The sequence below is a fragment of the Crocodylus siamensis genome, chromosome 4 (genome assembly GCF_052110815.1).
Source record: "Crocodylus siamensis isolate JL-2025a chromosome 4, ASM5211081v1, whole genome shotgun sequence".
Classification (NCBI taxonomy): Eukaryota; Metazoa; Chordata; order Crocodylia; family Crocodylidae; genus Crocodylus; species Crocodylus siamensis.
This window is the reverse complement of record NC_143398.1, coordinates 200,203,393-200,221,779: the sequence shown is the minus strand read 5'-3', so window position 1 is coordinate 200,221,779 and position 18,387 is coordinate 200,203,393. Positions and strand designations below refer to the sequence as shown.

Below are 18,387 nucleotides of genomic sequence, written 5' to 3'. Positions count from 1 at the left end.
AAATGAAGCCATGAGCTATATATAACTCTGTGGCAACACCTGTTCCACTTGAGGTCATGGAAAACTAATCCACAGGAAAAGTAGATACTTGTTACCACTAAATATCCATTGTGTAGACTCATTGCTGATTGTTGCCATGGAAACTTCCTTTAAGTAAGCACATACTTTCTCACATACAACACGCCTGTCATAAAAAACACATTTTTTTGAACAATCAAATGAAAAAAAAAAATCTTTCCTTTAGAGTAACTGAATAGCAACAGCTAGGAAGCCAAACCAGCTCATTGTTCTGCTCCCTGTAGATTGTGTGCAGTTACTTTCACTTTCACCAGACAAGAGCTTAGGTAGCAGAAATCATTGTTACTGTATTTCCTCATGTACAATGCACACTTCAATTTTCAGCAGATACTTTTTGGAAGAAATGTTTGTTGTGTGCAAAAATATGGTAAATTCAAGGACTAAGTTGACCTTGCAGCTCAAAAGGAAATATAGATTCTATGGTGGATCTTGGTATTCTTTTTGATCCAGATAATAACAATTATATAAGAGACATCCAGTTAGCTAAATGACATGAATCAAAGGCATTAGTGCATGGAAACCTTCTTTATTTCTCAAGTAAACTTAACTACATCTGCTATGTGGTTCTTCATAGGGAAGTGGGAGGAAATTTTGAAGTGTTGGATCAATGCTATAACAGAAGCAGGAAAGTTAGGCAGAGCTATCCAGCCCAACTTAATACTTGGACTTAAGTGGAATTCCAAAATCAATATGGCTGATTGTTTTTCCCTTCCTCTTCCTGTCATTTGAAACACTTGAGTGTGGGAGTATGAACATTGCAACATGCCACCATCTTCAAGCCAGGAAAACTGATCTTCGAGGAACAAGAAGTCTGTATTTTATTCTATGCCCAAACATTCCAAAGGCAGATTCACACAAACAAGAGATCAGGATGGAGATCCTAAACCGTTTCCAAAGAAGATTTCCACCCCCACTCCTCCTTTGTTATTTGAGCCACTGAAAATGTAGGTACATATTACTAGATAGACATCTTGTAGAGTATATTTCAGCTTTATATGAAAAAGACATTTTTACCAGTACGTTGTTTTATCTTCATCTCCTCTGCCTTCCTAAAGGTACAGTCTAAAGTACTAGTTCACATTTTGCTTGCAGAGTAGTAGTCATCTACATGGATGTTTTACAATAACTTGCTCCTTTGAGCGGGGGTGTCAAACTCGCTTGGCTTCTTGGGCTGTCCTGTCTGAGTGTGGGGCCAGTTCATGCGTTAGATTGGGCTCATGAAACCTCCTCCCTTCCTCTCCCACATGTCAGATCCAGCTCATGTAGTGCCCACTCCATCTGAACCAGGCTACACAGGCTGGTTCAGTGTGTGCCATACATAGGTGAGCTCTGAGACTGAGAGCAGGACTGTGGCCCAGACAGTGGGGCTCCATGTGCTGTATCTCTGACATCTCTGCTTTAGAACGTTCTTTATAGAAAAAGCTCACAAAACAGCTAGATAGTTTTTAATATCTACAGAGTCCTACTCTTTAATATTGATAGTACAGGATTGAGAAGTGGCCACAAGGCATGATGTTCTCCAGCCTCTGGTGCCCTGCATCAGGATGCTAATCTCTTGCTAATCTGTTGTACTAATGTACTGTTGTGAGTGAGGCTCTACATGTGTCCTCTCCAGATTTCCTAATTTCTTGACTCATCTCATTCTTTCTCAGTATCATTGTCAGGGGTTATTTGAAGGACCACAGAATCTGAAAATGTTATTGAATGAGTAGAGAAAGTAAATGTCAGGTTCAAAACAGGAAAGCTCATTCAAGGACCAGTTTTATCCAGGGTTAATGGACAAACAGGCTCTCAACACAGTATTGGATCTATGTTTATATTGAACCTACTTATTAAAAAGAATGGAAGGACAAAAAAGACATGTTTTCATGGTTTACTCTTTGTTTCCCTCCATCATAACACATTGGTATTGGATCTGTCATTGTAATGAATTTGCAAACTTCAATATGAAGTAGAATAGGAGAAATTGAATTTACTCAAATGCCCAATGAAGCATTCTTCTAAACCAATAATCACCAAACAGTGGATCTCAATCCACCAGGAAATCTTGGAGCCTCTTGGAATTGATCTGAGGTTGGGATGGGGGCTGAGTGCTCATGTGCACGCACACATATGCCCCAGCCCAACAGGTCCATGGAGGAGGGAAGAGGTGAGAGCTAGGTCAAGGCCCTGCAGTGAGGGACACTGCTGCAGAGGTAGGAACAGGGGTAAGTTGAATGGGGCTCTGGCCGGGTGGGACTTTCCTGCTGGGGAGATGTGCCCCCAAATAATTTTTTCTCCCTCTGCTTTGATCTGCCCCGCCCTTCCCTTTCCACAGACTTACCTGATGTGGGGGGGGGCAGAGGAGGGTGTCAGTGGTGTGCATTAGATCGTGGGTTGCTTTTAAATGCCAAAGGTGTTCTCCTACATAAAATGGAGATCACATAAAAATGCCACTGTTCTAAAACAAGCTTGAAAATTCTAATGAAAGCTAAACTGTCACATTCTTTTCAAGTTCCTTTTTGGCACAGTGCACAGATGTAGTTAAAGTTGGGGTAACAGTTGAAGTTGCTCTGTAGTCTGCTGTATTTGTTCCATCTAATAACCTGGGAATTGAAGTTCAAAGGAAGGAATTCTGAAGTTGCATCATAGAGTTATCTTAAATTGGCCGGATCTTTATACACGTGGCTACCAACCTGCCTTGATTGACAAGTCTAGCTCTACCACGAAAGTACTTCAACTAAGGGTAAAATTCCCTTGTAAAAGTTCTGTAGACTTTTTTTTTTTTTTTTTTTTGGAAGAAAGGATTTTTTTTGTAAATTACAAAGACACTGCTCTTCAATTATTTTAATGTTACTGCAATTGCAGGTAAAAAAACGTGCTAACCAACTACAGGTGTAAAAATTAAAATAAAGATGATTACTGTTAAATGTATTCATGAAACCATATTATAACATAGTAGCCAAGAGTCCTGGTGTAAATAAAGCTGATCTTTCTTCTGGTTTACTTGCAGATGAGCAGTGAAACGTTTTAAGGGTGAAAGCTTATTCATTCTTTCTCTTTCTTCCTTCCCTTCTTTTTTTAAAAATTAAGGTGAATTTTGGATGCCATCTGAGTTCATCACCTTCCTGCTAGTAGAGGATAAACTGAAACAATTATGTGGAAAAACATTCCAGTCTCCTTTTGTACATGAGTTTCAGAGAGGATTGGTATGGTTTTAACACCACAAGATCATCATTAGGAACTAGCTGCAACCATGAGTTCAGAGGAAAAGGGTATATCTCCTGCTCACAAAACGTCTACTCCATCACATAAAAGTGCCTCCTCTTCATCATCCCAGAGAGACAGTAGACAGGTAAGGAAAAGATTCTATACTGTTGATTTCCATCATAATTTGTAATGTCTGATGGTTAGACTGATTTAATACTTCACAGGAGGGAGGCTTCACGATTAGTTGTTTATTTGATAATAGTGTTGGGTATAGCCTCTGCAGGTAAAGTTTGTCAGTGTTATAGTAAGGTTTTCTTCCTTTTATGTTGTGATTAGGAAAAGACACAAATGTAGAAGCAGTTTGGATGGTCAATTCAAACCTAAATAAAACCATAGTGTAATATGCAGGAAGAAAATATTATAACCTATAAAGTCTTAAATATTCTGAAAACTCTGTATTTGAATATTTTACTACACAGTGTGTCATATTTTTTTTAACGTGGTAACATGCTATATGGAAAGGTTCTACTTGAATGTAAACCTTTTATAGAAACAAAAATTATAGAAGAATGAATGTATCAGGTTTTCCAGGGTTTCATGTAAAGTATCTGGATGTTATATGCTAACTAGCCAATTCTCCATCAAGAATGATGTGGGGCGGGGGGAGGAGCAGGCAGGGACGGTGCCCTGGGCCCACTTCCCCTTCCCTCCTGCTGCTTGGGGTCCAGGCCTGCTCCCTCCCTCCTCGCAGCAGCAGCGGGGGGAAGGGAGGAGCGGGCCTGGTCCTTATGGGAGTGGGGGGAGGGCAGGGCCCAAGGATGGGGAGAATCTGGGCTGCTGGGGTGGGGTGGGATGGGAGCAGCACACCCAGGCCAATGTGGCGGCGGGGGGTGGGGAGGGGTGGGAGGCCAACCAGATGTGGGCCAACCAGCAGGGGTGAGGGAGGAATGGGCCCAGGCCTGAGTTGGGGAGGAGGCTTGCACCTCCCTTCCCCCTGCAGCTGCTGTATTGGGCTGAGCTGGGCCCCCTGTCCCTCCTGCCCACTGCTGTGGCAGCCCAGCTTTTCCCTTGGCTTGGGCTTGCTCCCTTCTTCCCCTTGTTGGTCCTGCTCAGGGACAGGAAGAGCAGGCTTGGGGCTGATGCCGGGCTGAGGAGTTGGGGAAGGAGTGGGCCCGGGTCCGAGGGGAGCAGGAGACCTGCTCCTACTCTCCCCCAACCACTGCCATGGCTACATCGGGCCAGGCCTGCTGTTCTCCCCCTCCTCACCACAGTGGGCTGTCTTTTCCCTTGTTTGGGCCCACTCCCCACCCCACATTACCTGCAGGGAACAGACCTGGCCCCCCCTTCTGTCCACTCTTGCCACCATGTCCAGGGAGTGTGTGTGTGTGGGGGGACCCCTCCCCCCCTGCTCCATCCCCTGTGTCCCCACCATCATGGTGGCAGGCTGCCTTCTGTCAGAGTGTAAATAAAGCATTGCAGACAGGCAGACTTAGGCTTTTATAATATTACAATATTGTAATTCTATTGGTTTTCTATGGCTAATATGCTGCCTATTGCCTAGACCTAATATGTCTCTTTCCCAGGAACTGTGCAGTTAGGAGGCTTCACACCAGGTCTACTCCATGACAGCCTATTACCTCTGTCAAGTTCTATAGATATTTATGTTGTAGAATTTGCATTTTGCCTTGGCTTCCTCTATGGGTTTTTCTGGTTGGGAGACAGAGTTGGAATGTGGCTTCAAGCAGCTAGGAGTGAACATCACATAACAATGTGCCTAATGCCCTGGGTAAATTCATATATGTGATTTTTATTAGTGCAAATTGCTGCATGCATAGAATTTAACAAGAATAGAAACGTATTTGGAATTCTGGCCCAAACATAGAGTGGACGCAGCTATCATCCTGCATCTAAAGTGATTTAACATCAACATTTAAAAGAAAAATTATGTTACAACGATATTTTCATAGGGTGGATACTGGATACTTTTCAGTTTAATGAGCAATGCTATCAAAAATTGTGAAATTATTGGTGGTAGTGGGTAAGCATGTATATACTTGAGTAGCCATAACTCAAAGCACTTTCTTCACCTATTTGTACCTAGGCTTCTTGTTTTCCAAGTTTCAATCTGGAATATTTTTTTTCTGCCTGATTTATAAAAATCTTTAAAGTAGGCAACTATGATATGTTATGTCCAGTAATGTTAAATTGGGCCCTGTACCAGATATTCATTCCAAGACTAGGACATGGTTACTTCTTAACCAATAATAAATTAAACCTTTAGCAGTTACAATTCTATTACCGTGGTTAGTCAGAAAGTAGTATAACATGCCCCCCGCTGCAAAGCACAATGAACTTGACAACACCAGGTGATCAATCTGTGAAGTCTTGTTCAGGGCGCTCCCATTTCCTATGTCTGCATAGAGTAGAATTCTTGGATTGTTGTCAGGATCTCTTTCGGAGGGACTCTGGAGTGCAAGCTTGTTTTCTACTTATATACCACATTTCTTATCATATCTTCTGGAAGTACTAAAGCATGGTGCACAGTTAGATTTTGCCACTACATCATCGTAGTTTCATAGTTACTGGGGTAGTTTCATAGTTACTGGGGTCGGAAGGGACCTGAGCAGATCATCAAGTCCGACCCCCCTGCCACACCAGGAAAGAGTACTGGGGTCAAACAACACCTCCACCTCTCTCCCCTGGGGAGGAGGCTCTTCTCAGCCAGGCTGGCTGACCTGCTCCACCGGGCTTTAAACTAAGCCCGTTGGGGGATGGGGGGACTACTAGCCCTGCTGGCCCGCTGAATGGCCCTTGCAAAGCCAGCGGACCAAGGCACTTAAGGGAGCACTTAAGGGAGCTCACCCCTGCCCCAGCCCTGGCACAATCTGTGGGCAAGGCAAGAGCCCCCAAGGGGACACTTGCCTGCCTGTACACTAATGCCAGGAGCCTGGGCAACAAGCAGGACGAGCTCGTCCTCCTGCTCAGTGCAAAGAAATATGATGTCATTGGGATAACGGAGACCTGGTGGGACTCCACCCATGACTGGACCACGGGTATAGAGGGCTATACCCTGTACAGGAGGGATAGTGTTGACAAAAGGGGCGGGGGTGTAGCTCTCTATGTGAAGGAAAGCTACATGTCCCTGCAAGCTGATGTTGGCGACCAGCATGGACAGCTAGAGACCCTCTGGGTAAAAATTTGTGGGGAATTCGGCACAGGGGACACAACGGTGGGAGTCTACTACAGACCTCCCACTCAAAGTCCCGAGCTTGACCAGGAGTTCGCCCGGGAACTGACTGAGGCTGCTTGCTCCAGGACCTTGGTTGTCATAGGTGACTTCAGTTACCCGGACATCTCGTGGGAAGATCACTCAGCTAAATCTGAGCGGGCACAAAGCTTTCTCTCGTGCGTGGATGACCTCTACCTGACCCAAGAAGTCTATGGGCCAACGAGAGGCAAAGCGCTGCTTGACCTGGTACTGGCTACGGGGGATGACCTAATCGGTGACCTAGTGATCGATGGGAAGTTGGGTGACACCGACCACGAGCTGATCACCTTCACCATCCGCCGTAAAGCTGGCAAGTCAGTCAGCAACACAGAAGTCCTTGACTTCAGAAAAGCCGACTTGACAAACTCAAGAGGCTAGTCGGTCAGGCCTTCAGGGACCATGACCCCAGGGAGATGGGAGTTCAAGAAGAGTGGTTGCTTCTCAAGGAAGCGATCCTCAGTGCACAAGCTAAATCTATTCCAACATGGAGGAAAGGCAGCAAGAAGGCACAGCAGCCCCCCTGGCTCTCCAGAGACCTAGCGGACCTACTGTGGCTAAAAAGGAAAGCCTACAAAGGATGGAGGACGGGATTCACCTCCAAGGAGGATTACTCTGCGCTGGTCCGGTCCTGCAGGGAGCAAACCAGGAAAGCCAAGGCTGCAACTGAACTCCAACTAGCTTCAGGCATCAAGGACAACAAAAAGTTCTTTTTCAGGTACGTGGGGAGCCAGAGGAAAAGCAAGGGCAATGTTGGACCCCTGCTAAACCAGATGGGGCAACTGACAACTGACGCCCAGGAAAAAGCCAACCTATTAAATAGGTACTTTGCATCAGTCTTTCATCAGTCCCACGGGATGCCCATGCCTGCTATGGGACAGGGAAATCTGGGTGAGGGGAATCCCCTACCCTCCATCAATGCTGACCTCGTGAAGGAACACCTTGAGAAGCTGGATACCTTCAAGTCAGCCGGCCCTGACAACCTGCACCCCAGGGTACTCAAGGAGCTGGCGAGCGTCATAGCCCAGCCCCTGGCACGGATCTTTGAAAACTCCTGGCGGTCTGGTGTAGTGCCCAAAGACTGGAAGAAGGCCAATGTGGTGCCGATCTTCAAGAAAGGGAGGAGAGTGGATCTGGCTAACTACAGGCCCATTAGCCTGACTTCTATCCTGGGGAAGATCTTAGAAAAGTTTATTAAGGAGGCCATCCTTGAGGGACTGGCCCAGGCTAACATTCTAAGGGACAGCCAGCATGGATTTGTTGCGGGTAGGTCTTGTTTGACCAATCTCATTTCCTTCTATGACCAGCTAACCTATCACCTGGACAAGGGAGAAGAGATTGATATCATATATCTTGACTTCAAAAAAGCTTTTGATCTGGTATCCCATGATCACCTCTTGGCCAAACTGCCCAGTTGTGGCCTTGGCTCCACCACGATCCGCTGGCTGGGAAATTGGCTTCGTGGTCGGACCCAGAGGGTTGTGATTGATGGCAGTCACTCATCATGGTGCCCTGTGACCAGTGGGGTCCCTCAAGGCTCTGTCCTGGGACCCATACTGTTCAACATCTTCATTAACGATGTGGACATTGGAGTCAGGAGTGGACTGGCCAAGTTCGCCGATGACACCAAACTTTGGGGCAAAGCATCCATGCCAGAAGATAGGCGGGTGATCCAGGCTGACCTGGACAAGCTCAGCAAATGGGCGGATGAGAACCTGATGGTGTTTAACACCGAAAAATGCAAGGTTCTCCACCTTGGAGGAAAAACCTGCAGCATCCTTATAGGCTCGGCAGTGCTACGTTGGATAGCACTACAGAAGAAAAAGACTTGGGGGTCATCATTGACCACAAGATGAACATGAGCCTGCAATGCGATGCTGCGGCTAGTAAAGCGACCAAAATGCTGGCGTGCATCCATAGATGCTTCTCGAGCAAATCCCGGGACGTCATTCTCCCCTTGTACTCGGCCTTGGTGAGGCCGCAGCTGGAGTACTGCGTCCAGTTTTGGGCTCCACAATTCAAAAAGGATGTGGAGAAGCTTGAGAGAGTCCAGAGGAGAGCCACGCGCATGATCAGAGGTCAGGAAAACAGATCTTACGATGATAGGCTGAGAGCCATGGGACTCTTTAGCTTGGAAAAGCGTAGGCTCAGGGGTGATCTGATGGCCACCTATAAGTTTATCGGGGTGACCACCAGGATCTGGGGGAACGTCTGTTCACCAGAGCGCCCCAAGGGATGACGAGGTCGAACGGTCACAAACTCCTGCAAGACCGTTTCAGGCTGGACATAAGGAAGAATTTCTTTACTGTCCGAGCCCCCGAGGTCTGGAACAGTCTGCCAGCGGAGGTGGTTCAAGCACCTACATTGAACACCTTCAAGAGTAAATTGGATGCTTATCTTGCTGGGATCCTATGACGCCAGCTGACTTCCTGCCCTTTGGGCAGGGGGCTGGACTCGATGATCTCCCGAGGTCCCTTCCAGCCCTAATGTCTATGAAATCTATGAAACAGCAAGGTGATTGTCTAGCCTTGTCTTAAAGACCCCCAGGGTAGGAGCCATCACCACTTCGCTTGGAAGTTGGTTCCAGATCCTAGCTGCCGTGACAGTGAAGTAGCGCCTCCTGATGTCTAATCTGAATTTACCCTCTGCCAGCTTGTGACCTTTATTTTTAGTCACTCTTGATAGTGCTTGGGTTAACAGGGACTCCCCTAATGCCTGCTGGTCCCCCCTAACTAGTTTGTAAACAGCCACTAGATTCCCAATCAGCCTTCTCTTGTGGAGGCTGAGCAGGTTCAGGTCCCATAGCCTGTCCTCGCAGGGCCTGCCTTGCTGCCCTCTGATCATGCAAGTTGTCCTGCTCTGGACCCTCTCCATGTTGTCCAAATCCCTCTTGAAGTGCAACGCCCAGAACTGGATGCAGTACTCTAGCTGCAGTCTGACCAGTGCCACATAGAGGGGGAGGATCACCTCCTTGGACCTGCTTGAGATGCATCTGTGAATGCATGACAAGGCACAGTTGGCCTTCCTGACTGCATCCCCACACTGCCAGCCCATGGTCATCTTAGCATCTATGATGACTCCAAGATCCTTTTCTGCCTCTGCATTGACGAGAAGGGAGTTCCCCATCCTGTAGGTATGGTGCTGGTTCTTCCTCCTCAGGTGCATCACCTTGCGCTTGTCAGTGTTGAATCCCATCCTGTTCTCATCCGTCCACCCTGGTAACCTGTCTAGGTCCGATTGTAGACTATTCCTTCCTTCTAGCATGTCCACATCCGCCCACATCTTAGTATCATCAGCAGATTTGAACAGGGTGCTTTTTACCCCCTCATCCAAGTCACTGATGAAGATGTTGAACAGTGTGGGCCCAAGGACTGAGCCCTGGGGAACCCCACTGCCCACATCCCTCCAGGTCAAAAATGACCCATCCACTACCACTGTCTGGGTGCGGCCCTCCAGCCAGTTGGCGACCCATTTGCCTGTGTAGGTGTCGACACCACAGTCCCCAGTTTCTTAATGAGAATGGGGTGAGGGATAGTGTTGAAGGCCTTCCGAAAGTCCAGAAAAACTATGTCCACTGCTACCCCTGCATCTAAGGATTTGGTGACCTGGTCATAGAAAGCCACCAGGTTGGTTTGACAGGACCTGCCTCTAATGAACCCGTGTTGGTTTCCCCTAGCATAATCTCCCCTGCTGGCCCCTCGTGAACATGTGCCAGAATAATTCTCTCAAAAAGCTTACCCAGGATCAAGGTAAGACTAACTGGCCTATAGTTTTCTGGTCCTCCTTCCTCCCTTTTTTGAAGATGGGAATCACATTGGCCCTCTTCCAGTCCTCTGGCACCACACCAGAGCACCATGAGTGCTCGTATAGCTGTGTCAGGGGTCCCACAATTACCTCAGGTAATTCCCTCAGGACTATGGGGTGGAGATCATCCAGACCAGGTGATTTAAATGCATCCAGTCCCTCCAGAAGTTCCCTGACTAGATCTTCCCTGGCCCTTGGCCTAGGTGCTCCTCCTCCAGTGTCGAAGTGGGGCGCAGAAGAGGATGGCTGTTTCGGTCCTTGCTCAGGAAAATGAAGGCAAAGAAGTTGTTAAATATGTTAGTTTTATCGTCTGGTGTGACAACTAAATTTCCTCACGTGTCTTGTAGGGGCCCCATGTTACCCAGTACCTTCTTTTTGTCCCCTCTGTATTTAAAAAAGGACTTCTTGTTGTCCTCGATCTGGGAAGCTAGTCCCAGTTCCATCTCCACCTTGGCCTTTCTGACTGTCCCCCTGCATCCCTGAGCACCCGCAGTATAATCCTTCCTGGTGATGGCCCCTCCCTTTCATTGGGTGTATGCCTCCCTTTTAGCTAGGACACATTCCCGGATGCTTTTGTTGAGCCATGGGGGCTTTTGCGCCCTCCTGCTCCCTTAATTCTGTCGTGCCCCAATGTCCGGTGTACCCTAGGTCAGCATGACCGGCTTGGCGTGGAAGGGATCGGTGATTGGACAGGTGGGTATTAACGGCGAGCAGGAGTCAGGTAATATAAGTGTATTGGTTATTGATAAGAGTTTATTTTACTTACACTACTGATGGTTGCAGCATAGGAAGAGGAGTTGATTTGTTCAGTTACAGCATGCAGATATCATGTTACCCAGCATTTACAGGGTGGGTAAGAGACTTGCTTGTTACAGGTTCCGAGCGATTCACACAAGTTACTACGGTCTGCAGACTACCGAGAGCTCTTGACAAGAAAGATAAATGAGCCAGCAAAGATGAGTTCGCCAAAAAAAACAGTCGGGGCGGGGAGATGTTTGTGAATGGCCTATTTACAAACTGTACCTCCTGGGTGTGTACGGAGTTCTCCGCTTTGGGCGGAAGTTCTTTCAAAGTTATACTCGGCAGGGTGGCCAATTACTACACGCCAGGCATGAATTATTAATGGGCTGGCAATTGTGCTTTCTTTGTCTGCTCAGGTTTCTCGCTGGCACAGGCATTTCTTTTTGCTTGGGTGGTACTGAGCCTGTTTGGTCAGAGGAGGGCAAGCACAGCACATTATTTTAATTTTACAATTTCATTAAAGTCAGCCAATTTGGAGTTTCATTTTTATCTCATTACCATAGGTACGATATCTTCTTTGATGTATTTAAGGTTAGTTTCTCTTGTGTAGGGAGCTCGAGTGATTTGGATGAGGCACAGACAAGGGTGTGAGCATGTAGCACTGTTATTACTGAAGGATAATGGTGCGAGACTTTGACTACTAGGCCTGCTGTACTGTCGCGGCCTTTGATCGTTTGCCATCGGCATCCGAGATCAAGGACTTTGATCCTTGACAAATTCGTGTTGGGATTACCTCCCTTTGGGCTTGGAGGATCGTCTCCTTAAGGAGCGACCACTCTTCTTGGACACCTGGCTCCCCTCCTCTCTGAGACCTCAGTGCCTCCCTGACTATTCTCCGTAGCTCATTGAAGTCTGCCCTCCTGAAATCTAGGGCTGCTGCCTTGCTGCAGGCCTTTGCCGCCTTGTGCTGGGTGGTGAATTCCAGCAGGCGATGATCACTGTCGCCCAGGTGGTCGAACACCAGCAGCCCCCTCACCAGGTCATCACCCATACCAGCACCAGGTCCAACAAGGCATCTCCCCTGGTGGGAGCTGTGCACCTCCTGGGTTAGAGGGAGGCCATGCTAGATGGAGGCTAGGAACCTATGTGAGTGGTCAGACCTGGCTGACTGCTCTTCCCAGCAGATGTCTAGAACGTTCAGGTCGCTCATGTTAACCAGGTCCTTTGACCTAACTACTCTGTGAGCTGACTTAAGAATTCCTGGTTTAGCTCTTCCCCTTGGTTGGGTGGTCTGTAGTAGACCCCCACCGTTAAGGCCCCTTCCCCTCGACTTCCTTGTATTCTAACCCAGAGCACTTCAGTGTGCCCCTCCTCTGACTCCGTGCTACTTGATGAGGATGTGTAGTCCTCCTTAATGTAGAGTGCCACGCCCCTGCCTTTCTTCCCTGTCCTGTTCCTCCTGTACAGCCTATAGACCTTGATATTCACCGCCCAGTTGTGCGTTGGGTCCCACCACGTTTTAGTGAGCCCTATGTCTGGGTTGGTGTTGGCTAGCAGGAGGGTAAGTTCCTCTTGCTTGTTTCCCATACTACGAGCGTTTGTCTAGAGGCATTTGAAGCCTCCTGAGGATGTGTGCATAGGCCCCCTAATCTCAGCATTGCCCTGGCCTCTGTTGCTTACCTGTGTATATGTTCTGCTCATCGATCTAGGCTGTAGTGATGCAGTATAACAGGGGAGCGTGGCACTACAGTGACATAGCTGCCAATCATGTGTAGACCCATGTCATCACCACATCACTGTAGCACGCCATATGGCAACATTACTATGTTGCTGTTGGGTGACATGTAGATATGCCTAGTAGGTGTAACAGTTGTGCATTTGACTCCTGATGTTGCTGTGAAGTCAAACACCATATAAGGGACATCCTTTAGGATGGTGCAGCATGCTCGCTTTGGTATGGCTGACCTCTTCTGAGAGCTGGTCAGGTCAGGAGGTGTTGTATCCATTCTCTTGAGGCATATGACTGACTAGGGACATGCAAGAATACAGTTTCTGGACTCTAGTGAGTGTAAGCACAGCAGTTGTTACAGGTATCTCTTTGGACTCGCAAGTAAGGACAGATTTTTTTTCTCCGCTCCCACATGACACTCCAAAAAGACTAGTCATAATTTGCTCTTACCAAGTCAGAAAACAAACTAAATTCCTGAAACATCATGAAAACATACGCTGTTTATTTACATTGACAGCTGTAAGTTCATTTTAAATACAGGAGACTTATAATGAAGTACTAAATGTACAGTCATATGTTATAGAAATAAAGATGTCTTTGTAATATGTTATGTACTCACTACAACAGTCTGGTAGTAAATCTTTGCTATGAAGGCAGAAAGCTACTTACATAAGCAAGAAACCTCTCATACTTACACATATGGTTAATTCAATTAAGGCCAGTAACACTCAGAGTTGACCCTAGGGGTGTGTGGGGCCCAGGGCATATCAGCCTGTGTGGGACCTTTGCAGGCAACAAGCAGCCACAGTGCAAAGCCAGCAGTGCATGGCAGTCACGCAGAGCGCTGGCACCCTTGACACATGCCATTGGCGCTGTCCATGGGGACTGTGTAGCACTGATCATGGGGCCCCCTAAAGTGCGGGGCCTGGGGCAGTCACCCCTCCCTTCCCCCGGATGGCTCTGGTAACACTGCTCTCTTGCATAAGTAAGTCTTGTGTGTAATGGTTTCTAGGATCAAGTCTAGGGGATGCACGGATGTTAGCAGGATTCTGCTATATCATCTAGAAATAAAATATAATCCAAGATTTTTAGAAGTGGCTAATGATTCTGGGTGCCCAGTTTCAAACCCCTGAGATGGGCCTGATTTTCAGGGGGAGGGAGGTAGAACTGTATAATAGTCATCTCCTTTTTATAGTGTTTTAAGTTTGGCAATGCAGAACTGAGACATGCTGAATCATCCATCACTTTTTAAGAATCCTGTTGTGTCTGTGTATTGCTTTATACATTAAAAACTATATTTAAAATATTATTAAGACTTCAAATGCCTGGGTCCTATGTACCTAAGGGATCACCTCTTTCCATATGCACCATCACAATCCCTAAGGTCAGCTGAGAGCAACCTCCTGCAATACCATCTGTGTGCACCAAATTTGCTTAGCCAAAATATGTAGGAGGTTATTTTTTGTTGTTGTTCCTCAGCTCTGGAACTCCCTTTTCCTTAAGGCCTGCCATAGCCCAAAGCTGGTTATCTTTCAGAAGGGGTTAAGGCCAGTAAGGGTGCCTGTCCCTATGCATTATGGTGTCTTCTTTAATTATCACATTACTGCATTTTCCACAGTACTCCTGCCTCATCGCACACAATAAACTTGCTCTGGAGGTTAATCCAGAACTGGGTAGTAAAGAAGGGTACAAGAAGCAGAAGGCTGCAGGAAGAGAAAGAAATAGTCTTGGGATTAAGACTGTTATCTGCTTATAAAACAGATCCAGCTTAAACATTGTTGGTACAAGCTTCCCTACACTGACATGCTTTATTTCTTCAACATTTCAAGGGATATTTCAGGGCTTGTAACTCTTGAGACCTCGGCCAAAATTGTCACTCAGAATGCTGTAATTGGGATCAGCTCATGGATAGAGGTGATATCTTTTATTAGACCAAAAAGAAATATAAATAAAGATAATAAAATATATCATCTCTGCCCATGAGCTCAGATTGCTTTTTCATCTAGACCAATACAGCTACAACCTGGGTAATTGTGATGGTGCTGTTGAGAATTCCATTAGACATGGTAATTGCGGCACTGAGTTTGTGGTGTATATACTTGTCCACCATCATGAATTTGACACCAAACTGACCAGAAGAATTCAGTCTTCAAGAAGTTTAAGTCAGGTTTTAGAGCAAAGTAGCTTCATTCCAGTTGAAAGGTCAGCTGAACTCTTTGATGTTGATTTTGCTGAAAGCTGGTTTCAAAGTGAAAGACAAACTTTTCCAAAAGCTTGTTGAGGAAACATGCTGTAGATACTTAGTAAGTGAAGAAAGATTAAGGTTTGTTTTTTTTCCCCAGAAGAAATAGCATAATACTTGTTTGGTTTGCTAGAAAGAGGCAGAGGTGGATGTGGAGTGCCAGAAGATAGTGGAACATGAGTCATCTTATTAAACTTCAAAAGGACTGTTTGTTACCTTGAACATAAACATGTTCTTATGCACTATACTGAATTGAGAGCCCTAAAGGGAAGAGACCAGGGAAGTAGAACTGACAGTTATGATTGAAATAAGGATGCAGTTTTTTTCATAGTGATCAAGGACCCTGGTTTGCTCTGTTTAAAAATCCCAAATTCTCTGATTAAAAAAAAACCCAGATCTGCGTTTCTCTGCTATTACAATGAAACACCACTATCTCTCTCTATATATATCTATATATTTTTATTATAATGGTTGAGGCACTGGTAGGCTTCCAAACTGCTTTAAAATTGTAAATATATCACTAAAACATTGTGCCCAACTGATACCTACCTACCTACATACATACATACACACATACAGGGGGGGGGTGTGGGTGTGGGTGTGTGGGTATAACTGATACCCCCCCACACACGCTTTTTTTATATATATAACACACACGTGTGTGTAGGTATTAGTTAGGCGCAATGTTTTAGTCATATATTTACAATGTTAAAGCAGTTTAGAAGCCTACCAGTACCTCCACCATTATAATAAAATAATTTTAAAATACCTATATATTTTTGTCTTTGACTTTGACTTTGTTTTTTTATCATAGAAAATCAGAGCTCCCCCTGCCTTCTTTGCTCACCAGGATGCGGATCCAGCTGTGGCTGTCTCCCACACTGCTTTATAGTGCTGAGTAGCCCTGATATGCTGTTGCCCTTCCCCAGCCCATGCCATTGCCCCTCAATCCCAAGCCACAGCCTCCATGGCCCTGCCGGTGCCTGTCACTCCTGACCCACAGCCCACCAGCCCTACTGCTCCCAACCCAATGCTCCCCAGCCCTGCTGGTGCCCCACACTCCCAAGCCTATGTCCTCTAGCCTGCCAGTGCCCTTGATTCCCAACCTACAGCCCTTTGGCCTTGCTGGTGTCCCTCACTCCTGATCTATTGACCCCAGCCCCACATTGTGTGAGGAAGAGAGTGGGTGGGTGGGGAATGGGAAAGGAGTTGTGGGCACAGGCAATGCATTGCAGGGTGAAGGGGCACAGGCAAAGCAGAAAAGGAGGTGGGTGGGGGCTTTTTGAGATTCCTGAGCCCACAGTGGGGCATGGGGCTGCAGTGAGGCCAAACCAGCTCTGGGCAGGAGCTGTCTCTGTGGCCCAGTAGGCAGGATCCAGCACAGGAGGGAGTGCTGTGGCCACCAAGCTGAGGTTCCCACTACCCACCCAGCAGCAACAAGGGCACCTCATCTCGGCACTCATGGCAGCCCAGTGCTCCCTCCCATATCAGGTCCTGCTCCCTGGGCCATAAAGGCGGGTCCTGCCCAGAGTTGTCTGACCCAGCTGCAGCCCCATCCTTCACATCCCCCTGTGGGTGCAGAAATCTGCCTCCTGTCGTCTGTACCACCCCCAACACCTTGCCTGTGCCCCCTTCCCTTTCCCCTTCACCCCCCAGCTAGAGGGAGCTGCTCTCAATTGCTGCTTGGCTGCCACATGCATGTGTGCGCACACAAACATGTGGCGCTCTCTGCCTACGATAGCCCTCCCCCACCCCCACAGCTCCTTGCAGGCTGGAACTCTGCCATCCATGTTTGTCTCTATTAAAGGAAAAAATACACATTTTTCTGCAGTGAACAGAAAACCCAGATGCCTGGTGATGATGAAAGAGTTCCAAGAGACATGGATGAAAGAGAGCTGCCCAATTGTAGGTAGATTATTGAGTTTGAAGGGAATAGTAATTCATTCATCTTCTTGCTTTGTTAAAGCTCCCATAGTAGTTGTAGAATCCTATGTCCAAAACAACCATTGCAAATCATGGGTACCCTCCGTATAAATTAAGACACAGAAGTGGGTTTTGCAGCCTTCCAGGGTGTCATGTAATTAAACAGTGAATTATGTTTTCCATACGTCCTAAGTTTTATTTTTTCAGCAAATACTATGCTGATCCATGTACTAGAGTGAGGGGCTGGTGCAGGAGGAGAGGTGAGCAGATAGGAGTAGAGCAAATGTGTTGAGCAGTGTAGAAAGTAATAGGTATTAACTTTCAAACTGGGGGCCTAGGGTACAGGCAAATGATAAGGTGAGAGAAAGTTCAGCAGTCCAGATGCTTTTTGGGTGAGAGGACAGCATAGAATGAGGGTGAGCTGGTTTGCAGAGAGTAAAGTAAAAACTGTTGATTGAATGATTGCAGATGGAAAGAAAAGGAAGTGAGGGGAGAGGAGTTTGAGAACCTAACTATGGGTGTTAGATGGAAGAACTGATTGATGTATAGTGGATGTGAAATGTTAACCTATTTTTACTGAATTTTTTCTAGTTGTTTTGATGTCTAATAAACTCCCTTTTTTGGCTATGTAAGAAATAGTCACTGGATTCACTCTCTTTGCCTTGGACATTTTCCCAAGAAAACTATTACTCATATCAACTTTTCCATTAATATGGTTGTAGGGCTCCTGTTGTGATTTCTGCTAGCTCTTGAAACTTTCACTTGTATTTTGAAATAATACGTTCCTTTGCCTTGATTCAAGTAAATTACTGAATTTTATTTCCTTTCCAGGAAAAAGCATCTGTACTGTTGTTGTTGTTGCTGTGTGACTAGTATTATTTTTACATTTATATTAGTTTTTGTCAGAATTCTTAATTTATTGTTCAGTCAACAAAGAGAGAGAGCGAGCCAAGTAAAGGAGGCATTTTTTGTGAGCCTTCATTATTGATTTCTGCTTCATAAACTGTGGTAGTATATACTCTTCTGTGGCTTTGTCTCTTGCCTGTCTATCATAGAAGGTTGTAAAAAAGTTTAAGGTAACATTCTCTGTGTGGAGGGGAAATCTAAAAATATTCCTGCTGAAATCCCTTATTTTTTAAAGTCCCTTTTTTTTTAAATGAGCAGAAACAGATGTAGTCATTTATTTCTAATAGCTTAGTGCAGTACCCCAAAGAGCTCTAAACTGTGCTTTTATTTATTTGTTCATATCTTTGAGGGAATGGAAGTGATATTCCCTCAAAGGAATATGTTCATAAGGAAATACATTGCTGTCTAGCAGTTAAACTGTGGACTTGAGTTTTGGGCTATATTTGTAGCTTTCTTCTTTCATGTGATAAAAATGGTGTCCATATCTTTATCTTTGAATGCTTTGGCGTT

The 18,387-nt window shown here is 46.1% G+C and overlaps 1 protein-coding gene across 5 annotated transcripts in view; it reads left to right on the top strand.

Annotated features, from left to right (window-relative positions):
• OSBPL6 (oxysterol binding protein like 6) overlaps window positions 1–18,387 on the top strand; it is a 227,190-nt gene that overhangs the window by 111,950 nt on the left and 96,853 nt on the right. For all 5 annotated transcript variants that reach the window (XM_090045367.1, XM_090045369.1, XM_090045371.1 and 2 more), the window contains exon 2: window positions 3,151–3,412. In XM_090045367.1, coding sequence (XP_089901493.1) covers window positions 3,314–3,412 — 99 coding nt within the window. In that variant the 5' untranslated portion in view covers window positions 3,151–3,313. The remainder of the gene's footprint in view (window positions 1–3,150; window positions 3,413–18,387) is intronic.